General features: G+C 35.1%; 1 protein-coding gene across 1 annotated transcript in view; it reads left to right on the forward strand.

Moving 5' to 3' along the window:
* Nucleotides 1-12,869, forward strand: part of AGPS (alkylglycerone phosphate synthase) — a 143,709-nt gene that overhangs the window by 103,505 nt on the left and 27,335 nt on the right. The window contains exons 15-17 of the mRNA XM_007190415.2: nucleotides 864-933; nucleotides 1,784-1,845; nucleotides 6,329-6,418. Coding sequence (XP_007190477.2) covers nucleotides 864-933; nucleotides 1,784-1,845; nucleotides 6,329-6,418 — 222 coding nt within the window. The remainder of the gene's footprint in view (nucleotides 1-863; nucleotides 934-1,783; nucleotides 1,846-6,328; nucleotides 6,419-12,869) is intronic.

A 12,869-nucleotide genomic window follows, 5' to 3' on the forward strand; every position in this document is an offset into this window, starting at 1 on the left:
TTTAGTTGACTAAGACTACTTAAAATTTAATTTCTGCCCAATGATGGAAAAAAACAAAATTAAAAACTCTCTACTGAAGGTAGTGGAAATCAGTAATCATTCATAGTCTTTTAAAATTAGAATGACTTTAACAAAGCAGAGTACTTGGACTGAAATATATGTTATATGGGATTGATTCTAACTAGATCACCAAATACAGCTTCTGTACAAAGCTACTTTCCAATTGAAATGGGTGTGTTCATGCTGTTGCTCTTGTACTTGCCTGTATGTTGCTTCATAAATTTTAATGTATCTGTGTAAGTATGTTTTGTCTGTCTTTTAAATCATAAATCCCATAAAGTAAACACCATGTCTAATACTCCAAATACTATGTGCTCAAGTATTCAAGAAACTTCTCGGTGTTTGGAAGATCCTAGTCAGTCATTGCAAATCTTTATATATGAATAAGACTATAATACATGAATATACAGGTAAAAATATAATATGAGTATAAAATAAGAGTATTTTAAGTATCTTGTTATGCTTGTGACGATTATTTAAGCTTGTTTCTCGTGGCTAATTCTCTGTTCTTTTGACAGTATGAGTAGAAGTAGTTGAGTTCATATCAGTCAGTTTTACTAGTTTGGTAGATATAAAATTAATTACCAAACTGAATATTAAAAATATTTTTGTTATCCAAGACTAATCTCTTGACAGCTCATTGATACATTTATGATAAATGAGATTGAAATAAAAATGAGATGTAAAGTAACATATGTTAATCTGTTAAGCAGTTATCTTGAGGTATTGTATCAGTTTGGTTAGTTTTATATATTTTTAATAGTTCATTTGAAATGTATTGACAGTTTGTTCTTTAATTACAGTGGATTGGCAGCTGGAGAAGATAATGGACAGAGAGGTTATTTGCTGACCTATGTCATTGCATACATTCGAGTAAGTTATCTCACATTTCCTTTATCAGTTTATGTTGCAAATAATACTTTTTCTATAAGTGAATAAAAGTATTTTCTTTATTTTCTTAAATTTTAACCTACTGTAATTTAGCACATCATTGTACTCATATGAGTCCAGGATTTTTCTACCTTATAAAATTGTCTTTCATACCTTTATACTTCTGTGGTGGCTTATGAATTGCTCTTTCCAGTTTTGATACTAAAACAGAATTGTACTGAGTAAAAAATTTAGTATTATAAGTTACTTATCATATAAGCATTATATCTTGTACGCTATAAAATATATTTTCCTAGCTGAAGTGGTTCCAGATAGTCTATCTATTTAGTCACTACAAAGAGAGACACTCTATTTTCTAATTTATTTTTAAAGAAAAGTTGACTTTAAAGGATATCTTTTCCTTTCTCTAGTCCCTCCTCCCCCAACTTCCCTATCTCCCTGCTCCTTTGATCCTGATGATCACTTTTTGGTATTGGTTAATTTGCTCTTTAGGCCACTAAAAATCTGTCCTGCTAGTATTCTCTGCATGTACATAGACAGTTTCTGGATAGAGACTCCATTCATTAGAGAAATATTTGAGTTCCTTCCGTGTGTCAGACACTCTGCCTGGTGCCAAGGGCACAGAGGAAAACAAGACAAAGTTTCTGTCCTTCTGGAGATTATATCTCACACTTGGGGCCACTTTCCCATGCTCTTTTGAGGAAGATAGTAAAGAGCCCAGGAGGTTGAATTAGAAACATGAAATACTAATAATGAACATGAAATACTACTAATATTATGGACTCTTCTGCATCTGTTGTAATTTCTTAATTTTGTGTATATGTCTTAACAGGATTTGGGTTTGGAATACTATGTATTAGGGGAATCTTTTGAGACTTCTGCTCCTTGGGACAGGTAAAATGAAATAAAATGCCTGATATTATTAAAATATGCTATACAATTGCTGAAGTAATTTATTGTGTGTGAATATGTAAACTTTTAAAATTTTGTAAGGAAACGTTGAAACAAGGTAATCACTTTTATTTAACTTAATATCTTCATCAGAATGTCATATTTGCAAGCCATTTTTAAAATTTTAGACAGATTTGTCCATGTCCCATAGAAGGAAGTTACTACCGCAGTTCACATTTTAAAGAATTTTACTGAACACTAAATGTCACTATGTGGTTTTACTTAGGTTTGATTTAAATTCTTAAATGGTTAATATGCTTAAATGTTCTCTAAAAAGTCCCCCCAAAATATAACCTTCTTTTGTAGTATTTCATTTAGCTTTTGATATTTGTATGTACACTGTTAAGCAAGATCTTCACTTGAAATTAAGTGATTTCTGAAAGAAACCCAATTTAAGAAATTATGTATAATTTCTGTTTTTAAATTATACACATATATACATACAAATATTGGTTAGGGAATTAATAATAAAAACTGATTAGGAAATGTGAAGTGGTTTTATTAAAGATAGACTTGTGAGTTAACTCAGTAATAAAAAATTCTTGAGGTTGTTAGTACGTTTTTATTCTAGTATACCTTACATTTTACTTTTTCTTCATAAAATTTACTATTTTAAATCTATAATAAAGTATATAGGATATAACAAATCCCCCTGAATATACCTGTTAGATGTTACTTATCTTAACATTTCTGTTCTACCCTAACCTCTTTTTTTCCTCCCCCAGAAAACTTTTTACTTTTCTACATTGTCTTCATCTACTGTGGGTTTTGACTTTTGCTGTATTGATGCTCACAGTCCGTGCCTTGTAAGACAGCAATCAAATTTATAGTATCAATATTTTATTCACAGCATTCAATTTTTGATGCTAAATTTTAATAAGGGGAATAAATCTTATAAATAAAAAAAATTATCACTTCATCAACATCTGACATGTTTGAACAGCAGATATAGTTTGGGAGCTGTTCATAGATGTCTCAGAGACCATTTTAGTCTTTAATACCTTTTCTTGCTGGGGAAAGTGGGTTAGTGTAGTGTTACTTCTTCAGTAGTATGAATTTCCTTGTCATCAATTACTACTTACCTATGATCGCCATTTTGTCTTTAAATTCTTCCAACTGTGGAAGCTAGTCATGCACTATCTTTTCATTTTTCTTTATACTTTCCTTGTATATTCTTAAATACTTTTTTGACCCACTGACTATATCTGTTTTATACAGGGTTACGTACTTGGTTTTCATTTAAAACAACGTCTTCAACTGAAGTTTTAATAAATAAAATTAAGGGAAAGCAGCTGTATTCCTGACATAAAATTTACTTGTTACCATTTAGTAACTTGCTTTCTCTTACAAACCTTTAGCTAGGTAGAGACCTTGTTTAGCAGCAACCCATGGGATCAGGGTCTTCAACCCTCACACATTATTAGGTTGCTTGGCCTTTTCATGCATAAGTTTCTTAAGGGATTATTGGTCTTACTTATTTTTATGTATTCCTCTCTGGCCCTAGCACAATGACTGCACCTATTAGGTGCTCAGTGAATATTCTGCATAGAGTCCTGTGAATGAACTATGGAATAGTGTAAGAATGTAGCCTATAAAAATAGCTGCCTAAGAGGTCCGAGTTGGAGATTTGAAGATTTTAGAGACATCAGCTTGAGATTTGTGATTAAAACCAAAGGAGAGGGCTTCCCTGGTGGCGCAGTGGTTGAGAGTCTGCCTGCTAATGCAGGGGACACGGGTTCGAGCCCTGGTCTGGGAAGATCCCACATGCCGCGGAGCGGCTGGGCCCGTGAGCCACAGCTGCTGAGCCTGCGCGTCTGGAGCCTGTGCCCCGCAGCGGGAGGGGCCGCGATAGTGAAAGGCCCGCGCACCGCGATGAAGAGCGGTCCCCGCACCGCGATGAAGAGTGGCCCCCACTTGCCGCAGCTAGGGAAAGCCCTCGCACGAACCGAAGACCCAGCACAGCCAAAAATAAATAAATAAATAAATAAAAATAAATAAATAAATTAAAAAAAAAAAAAAAACCAAAGGAGATATACAAACACTTAACAGGTAAATGGATGAAGAGAAAAGAAAGAAGGCCTGAGAAAGAAATCCAAGGAGCCCCAACATTTAAGGGATACAAACAAAGGATTCATTTAAGTTGTACAAATAAGCGCTAGCAAAGGAGATTGGAGAATAAAATCTAGAATATTTGGAGGAAAACCAGTGCTGTGAGAGGAGCTGAGGGAAATTTTTTTCAAGGAGGAAATGGTCAATAGTGTTAAATTTGCTAATAGGTCAGGTAAGAATTTAAAAGTATACACAGTATGGGACTTCCCTGGTGGTCCAGTGGTTAAGACTCCTTGCTTCCAGCGCGAGAGGCTCGGGTTCGAGCCCTGGTCAGGGAACTAAGATCCTGCATGCCACACGGCCAAAAGAAAAAAAGGTATACACAGTTTTGTTTACTTCCTATGTAGTGACTGGTCCAAATGGACTGCATTGACCTTTGCATGAGTTCTGTGAGAATATACTTTCAGAACTCCATACAAATAATTTCTAGAAAGTACCTCATTCAAGTAGCACTTGAATTCTGTTTTCTAGAGTCATGATAAAGAACTTGTTACTTTTATAAATTTGTGATATTCATGAACTCCTGTAGATATTAAAGTTTAGTAGATTTTATTTATATTTAAAATTTTATTTATCTGGTTGTGCCGGGTCCCAGTTGCGGCATGCGGGCTCCTTAGTTGCAGCATGCGAACTCCCAGCTGCAGCATGCATGTGGGATCCAGTTCCCCGACCAGGGATCAAACCCAGGCCCCCTGCACTGGGAGCGCGGAGTCCCATCCACTGCACCACCAGGGAAGTCCCTTTATTTATATTTAAAGTATCTGTTTTGTAAGTTGGATTTTCAAATTAAAGACATTAAATTTCAATAATCTAAATACTTTTTGAAAGATTTTTAAGAAACACATATCCTTACCATTCTATAAATAAGGCATAGATAACATTGATAAATTGTATCTGCCTGCAACTCTCGCAGAATAAAGCAGAACTTAACTTGAGTGCTGTTTTGTAAAGTCAGATTTTATAAAACTTTCAGACACTATAAAAGTAAAAATTGACGTGCTAATAAAACACTAAAACCTTTTTCAAATTTATATTTTAATCATTTATTCTTTGTTCTTATTGGAAATATAGATAACTTTAATGTGTTCAATAAAGCATAATACATTTAAATGTTTTTGTTTTTATCTAATTGGGCCAACCTTTTAAGTTTCTTTGGTATCTTTTCCTTTCTCATGATTCTCAACAGACCAAGGTTTAAAACGCAGAATCAGTGTCAATATGTAGCCAGGATATTTACTGGAGAATAAAATGGCTGATATATACTTTAAGAGTTTTATTTTCCAGATGAAACAGAATATATGGTTGTAACAATGTGTTACAGCTCCCATTAAAAAACAGATTAATATTGTTAAATATTATCAATCTTCCCTCCCCTTTAAGAACTATGCCTCACTTGTCTGTTTTCATTGTTCATATTGAACATATTAAACAGTCTAGCATAACTTTACACATAGTTCATGTCCAGTAAGTGTTTGTTGAGCTGGATTTTAGCTTAGTGCTTGAAAATAGGCTGTTGAACATTTGGTATAGCACTATGATTATTAATTAAATTATTTTTAAATTAAGGAAAACTTCTTAGATGGGATATAGGTTGGTATTCCTATAACCCAGAATTGAATTTTCATTAACATTTTCTTTAGAGCTTTTTTTTTTTTTTTAAATTTTTATTTATTATTTATTTATTATGTTTATTTTTGGCTGTGTTGGGTCCTCGTTTCTGCATGAGGGCTTTCTCCAGTTGTGGCGAGTGGGGGCCACTCTTCATCGCGGTGCGCGGGCCTGTCACTATCGCGGCCTCTCTTGTTGCGGAGCAGAGGCTCCAGACACTCAGGCTCAGTCGTTGTGGCTCACGGGCCCAGTTGCTCCGCAGCATGTGGGATCTTCCCAGACCAGGGCTCAAACCCGTGTCCCCTGCATTGGCAGGCAGATTCTCAACCACTGCGCCACCAGGGAAGCCCCCTTTTAGAGCTTTTTAAAAAGCTTTTTTTTTTTTAAAAAAAAAGCTTTTAGAATCTTGTAATTAAATTTATTTTGAAATTGGATTTTCCTTAGCTTAGGAAACTGCCTTCAGGAGACTTGAGTATGCTCCTCTGCCTTCTTTCTTTCCTGTGACAAACAGGGAAAGGACTTTGCTCCCTTGAAGTTATGAATGGAAGGCCAGTTTGAATGATCAAAGCTCTTGTTCATTCTTGAAGGAATGAGTATGAAAGTTTTAGTTAAGAGAATTTCTGACTTGAATATGCTGATAAACCAGCAATAATTAGATTTTTTATAATTATGTGAAAACTTAATATTGTATTCAATTATTTTTTTCTAGGGTTGTAGATCTCTGTAGAAATGTAAAAGAAAGAATAACAAAGGAATGTAAAGAGAAGGGTGTTCAATTTGCTCCTCTTGCTACATGCAGGTGAGTTTTTTTTTGGTTGTTGTTCTTATACTACTTCTTCTGAAAAAAAAAAAAAAAAACAACTGTTTTTTTTTAATTAATGGAGAAGTGTAATTTGTGAGCTGAGGAAAAGCTTCAGTCTGTTCCACTTAGCAAGCTTTCCTAAACTTCACTTGCCACCTTGTTAGGACTGTGCCACTAGGATTTTTACAGTAGTCCTGAGCCTGATAGGAGTAGAACACCCTTTCCTAGGAGTAGAACACCCTTCCATGAGTGAGCCTTCTACCCTGTCTGGACAGCATGATGGTAAAGAGCCAAATGTCTGAGCTGCTGGAGTAAGAGAAGGACTCCTTCATTCACTGAAACTATAAATTACATATGTGGTCAAGAAACTATAAATTACACACACATTCAATGTAGCTCTTTCTTTAACAGAGAAAAGGCACTTTAACCATTTTGTCAGTTGTTGATTAAATCAGTGGGTATGCAATATAGTAATGAGTGGAGCCAGAAGATCCAAATGAAGATTAACTTGTTGCTTTCTAATAGATCTTTCTGTGAAAATAGAAATGTTCTGTATCTGCCCTATCCAGTATGATAGCCACAGCCACATGTGGCTGTTTAGCTGTTGAAATGTGGCTAGTATGACTGTGGAACTGAATTTTAAATTGTATTAATTTCAAATGATTTAAATTTAAAATGCCACATGTGGCTAGTATCTTCCATATGGGACAGTCATGATCCATACTGGAGCACAGTTAACTGATGATTTTGTCGTCTCTTAGTTAAATAGCAGAAGCCCCAAAGGAGGTTTTCTTAAGAAGGGGCACTTTGTGTTCAATCTTTTGATATTAATTTTCTGTGTGAACACCGGAAGATTAAATGTATAAATATTGAATTGAGCATTTGACTTCTCTACAAAAGTTGTCAAATTAATTAGAATAGAGAATAAAGGGAAATTAGGACAGATCATGAGAAGGGGAACCTTATAGTAAATGATACAGTACTAATCTAGCACTTTAAAATTTATTGAACATTCTGTATTATATAACTGCTTCTCTTTTTTTTGCTGTGTGTGTGGGTGTGGTTTTCAGGAATATAACTCCAATATTTAGAAACAAACAAAAAACTTACAATATAAGCATGAATAAAAGTTAGGTAATTTTGGAATTAATGTAGTATCTTTATTGTTAAGTGCTGGACCCTGAAACAGCAGTTGTGCTTCAGCACAACAGCATTTCTGTATATTTCTATTCATGATGATTGTTCTTTTGATTAGCCTGGAACCACTTGATGTCAGCCTAGGAAGGCAGACCTGGGCCTTCCTGCCTACTGCATCACCATGGCAACTTCTTAGTTTTTAAATTTCTTTGTTTTGTAACATTGCATGTGTCTAAAGAGTGAAAGCACTGTTCTGCTATTTATTAGGAATTTAATCTCTTGGAGCTCTAAGTTTATCATTAGTAAAGTAGTGGTAGTATATCTCCTTGAAGGGACTGTTGTAAGAATGAAATGAGAAAGCATATAAAGGGCTATGTAAATGCCATCGTATATATTATTGTGACATAGTTACATGAAGGTTGAGGTAGACAATCCATACTAGTATTAGTATGGAAAATTTGGATATTTGTTTTTCTTCCTTAATGACAAATTCTCATGAAGGCATCCAATTGTTAGGCCCTCTTGATATGTTGACAGAGCATGATAATTTCTGTATATTTGCTTTGCAAGACTAGAAATACTTCTGTGCTCTTTAAACTGAAATCTCTTCTGTGATTTTTTTTTCCTTTTTTTACATTCTCCCATCTTCTACTTTCCTATTACCATATTATGTTTCTTAATTCTACTTGTTGCCCCATAGGGACAGATATCTTTTACAATTGGCTAGATGGTACTTTTCTTTTCTTTTTTTTAATACTGAATTTTTTTTTAATTTTTAAATTTTATTTTATTTATTTTTTTATACAGCAGGTTCTTATTAGTCATCAGTTTTATACACATCAGTGTATGCATGTCAATCCCAATCGCCCATTTCATCACACCACCACCCCCACCCCCTGCCACTTTCCCCCCTTGGTGTCCATACGTTTGTTCTCTACATCTGTGTCTCAATTTCTGCCTTGCAAACTGGTTCATCTGTACCATTTTTCTAGGTTCCACATACATGCGTTAATATACGATATTTGTTTTTCTCTTTCTGACTTACTTCACTCTGTATGACAGTCTCTAGATCCATCCGCGTCTCAACAAATGACCCAATTTCGTTCCTTTTTATGGCTGAGTAATATTCCATTGTGTATATGTACCACATCTTCTTTATCCATTCGTCTGTCGATGGGCATTTGGGTTGCTTCCGTGACCTAGCTATTGTAAATAATGCTGCAGTGAACATTAGGGTGCATGTGTCTTTTTGAATTATGGTTTTCTCTGGGTATATGCCCAGTATTAGGATTGCTGGATCATATGGTAATTTTATTTTTAGTTTTGGAAGGAACCTCCATACTGTTCTCCATAGTGGCTGTATCAATTTACATTCCCACCAACAGTGCAAGAGGGTTCCCTTTTCTCCACACCCTCTCCAGCATTTGTTGTTTGCAGATTTTGTGATGACGCCCATTCTAACTGGTGTGAGGTGGTACCTCATTGTAGTTTTGATTTGCATTTCTCTAATAATTAGTGATGTTGAGCAGCTTCTCATGTGCTTCTTGGCCATCTGTATGTCTTCTTTGGAGAAATGTCTATTTAGGTCTTCTGCCCATTTTTGGATTGGGTTGTTTGTTTTTTTAATATTGAGCTGCATGAGCTGTTTATATATTTTGGAGATTAATCCTTTGTCCGTTGATTCATTTGCAAATATTTTCTCCCATTCTGAGGGTTGTCTTTTCATCTTTATGATTTCCTTTGCTGTGCAAAAGCCTTTACATTTCATTAGGTCCCATTTGTTTATTTTTGTTTTTATTTCCATTACTCTAGGAGGTGGATCAAGAAAGATCTTGCTGTGATTTATGTCAAAGAGAGTTCTTCCTATGTTTTCCTCTAAGAGTTTTATAGTGTCTGGTCTTACATTTAGGTCTCAAATCCATTTTGAGTTTATTTTTGTGTATGGTGTTAGGGAGTGTTCTAATTTCATTCTTTTTCATGTAGCTGTCCAGTTTTTCCAGCCCCACTTATTGAAGAGACTGTCTTTTCTCCATTGTATATCCTTGCCTCCTTTGTCATAGATTAGTTGACCGTAGGTGCATAGGTTTATCTCTGGGCTTTCTATCTTGTTCCATTGATCTATGTTTCTGTTTTTCTGCCAGTACCATATTGTCTTGATGACTGTAGCTTTGTAGTATAGTCTGAAGTCAGGGAGTCTGATTCCTCCAGCTCCGTTTTTTTCCCTCAAGACTGCTTTGGCTATTCGGGGTCTTTTGTGTCTCCATACAAATTTTAAGATTTTTTGTTCTAGTTCCGTAAAAAATGCCATTGGTAATTTGATAGGGATTGCACTGAATCTGTAGATTGCTTTGGGTAGTGTAGTCATTTTCACAATATTGATTCTTCCAATCCAAGAACATGGTATATCTGTCCATCTGTTGGTATCATCTTTAATTTCTTTCATCAGTGTCTTATAGTTTTCTGCATACAGGTCTTTTGTCTCCCTAGGTAGGTTTATTCCTAGGTATTTTATTCTTTTTGTTGCAGTGGTAAATGGGAGTGTTTCCTTAATTTCTCTTTCAGATTTTTCATCATTGGTGTATAGGAATGCAAGAGATTTCTGTGCATTAATTTTGTATCCTGCAACTTTACCAAATTCATTGATTAGCTCTAGTAGTTTTCTGGTGGCATCTTTAGGATTCTCTATGTATAGTATCATGTCATCTGCAAATAGTGACAGCTTTACTTCTTCTTTTCCAATTTGTATTCCTTTTATTTCTTTTTCTTCTCTGATTGCCGTGGCTAGGACTTCCAAAACTTTGTTGAATAATAGTGGTGAGAGTGGACAACCTTGTCTTGTTCCTGATCTTAGAGGAAATGCTTTAGTTTTTCACCATTGAGAATGATGTTTGCTGTGGCTTTGTCGTATATGGCCTTTATTATGTTGAGGTAGGTTCCCTCTATGCCCACTTTCTGGAGAGTTTTTATCATAAATGGGTGTTGAATTTTGTCAAAAGCTTTTTCTGCGTCTATTGAGATGATCATATGGTTTTTATTCTTCAGTTTGTTAATATGGTGTATCACATTGATTGATTTGCATATATTGAAGAATCCTTGCACCCCTGGGATAAATCCCATTTAATCATGGTGTGTGATCCCTTTAATGTGTTGTTGGATTCTGTTTGCTAGTATTTTGTTGAGGATTTTTGCATCTGTATTCATCAGTGATATTGGTCTGTAATTTTCTTTTTTTGTAATATCTTTGTCTTGTTTTGGTATCAGGGTGATGGTGGCCTCATAGAATGAGTTTGGGAGTGTTCCTTCCTCTGCAATTTTTTGGAAGAGTTTGAGAAGGATGGGTGTTAGCTCTTCTCTAAATGTTTGATAGAATTCACCTGTGAAGCCATCTGGTCCTGGACTTTTGTTTGTTGGAAGATTTTAAATCACAGTTTCAATTTCATTACTTGTGATTGGTCTGTTCATATTTTCTATTTCTTCCTGGTTCAGCCTTGGAAGGTTATACCTTTCTAAGAATTTGTCCATTTCTTCCAGGTTGTCCATTTTGTTGGCATGGAGTTGCTTGTAGTAGTCTCTTAGGATGCTTTGTATTTCTGCAGTGTCTGTTTTAACTTCTCCTTTTTCATTTCTAATTTTATTGATTTGAGTCCTCTCCCTCTTTTTCTTGATGAGTCTGGTTAATGGTTTATCAATTTTGTTTATCTTCTCAAAGAACCAGCTTTTAGTTTTATTGATCTTTGCTATTGTTTTCTTTGTTTCTATTTCATTTATTTCCGCTCTGATCTTTATGATTTCTTTCCTTCTACTAACTTTGGGTTTTGTTTGTTCTTGTTTCTCTAGTTGCTTTAGGTGTAAGGTTAGATTGTTTATTTGAGATTTTTCTTGTTTCTTGAGGTAGGCTTGTATAGCTATAAATTGCCCTCTTAGAACTGCTTTTGCTGCATCCCGTAGGTTTTGGATCGTCATGTTTTCATTGTCATTTGTTTCTAGGTATTTTTTGATTTCCTCTTTGATTTCTTCAGTGATCTCTTGGTTATTTAGTAACGTATAGTTTAGCCTCCATTTGTTTGTGTTTTTTATGTTTTTTTCCCTGTAATTGATCTCTAATCTCATAGCATTGTGGTTAGAAAAGATGCTTGATATGATTTCAATTTTCTTAAATTTACTGAGGCTTGATTTGTGACCCACGATGTGATCTATCCTGGAGAATGTTCTGTGCGCACTTGAGAAGAAAGTGTAATCTGCTGTTTTTGGATGGAATGTCCTATAAATATCAGTTAAATCTATCTGTCTATTGTGTCATTTAAAGCTTCTGTTTCCTTATTTATTTTCATTTTGGATGATCTGTCCATTGGTGTAAGTGAGGTGTTAAAGTCCCCCACTATTACTGTGTTACTGTCAACTTCCTCTTTTATAGCTGTTAGCAGTTGCCTTATGTATTGATGTGCTCCTATGGTGGGTGCATATATATTTATAATTGTTATATCTTCTTCTTGGATTGATCCCTTGATCATTATATAGTGTCCTTCCTTGTCCCTTGTAACATTCTATATTTTAAAGTCTATTTTATCTGATATGAGTATTGCTACTCCAGCTTTCTTTTGATTTCCATTTGCTTGGAATATATTTTTCCATCCCCTCACTTTCAGTCCCTAGGTCTGAAGTGGGTCTCTTGTAGACAGTATATATATGGGTCTTGTTTTTGTATCCGTTCAGCAAGCCTGTGTCTTTTGGTTGGAGCATTTAATCCATTTACGTTTAAGGTAGTTATCGATATGTACGTTCCTGTGACCATATTCTTAATTGTTTTGGGTTTGTTTTTGTAGGTCCTTTTCTTCTCTTTTGTTTCCCACTTAGAGAAGTTCCTTTAGCATTTGTTGAAGAGCTGGTTTGGTGGTGCTGAATTCTCTTAGCTTTTGCTTGTCTGTAAAGCTTTGATTTCTCCATTGAATCTGAATGAGATCCTTGCCGGGTAAAGTAATATTGGTTGTAGGTGCTTCCCTTTCATTGCTTTAAGTATATCATGCTACCCCTTCTGGCTTGTAGAGTTTCTGCTGAGAAATCAGCTGTTAACCTTACGGGAGTTCCCTTGTATGTTATTTGTCATTTTTCCCTTGCTGCTTTCAATACTTTTTCTTTGTCTTTAATTTTTGCCAATTTGATTACTATGTGTCTCGGCGTGTTTCTCCTTGGGTTTATCCTGTATGGGACTCTCTGCGCTTCCTGTACCTGGGTGGCTATTTCCTTTCCCATGTTAGGGATGTTTTCCACTATAATCTCTTCAAGTATTTTCTCTGGTCCTTTCTCTATTTCT

Source organism: Balaenoptera acutorostrata, chromosome 8 (assembly GCF_949987535.1).
Source record: "Balaenoptera acutorostrata chromosome 8, mBalAcu1.1, whole genome shotgun sequence".
Taxonomy (NCBI): Eukaryota; Metazoa; Chordata; class Mammalia; order Artiodactyla; family Balaenopteridae; genus Balaenoptera; species Balaenoptera acutorostrata.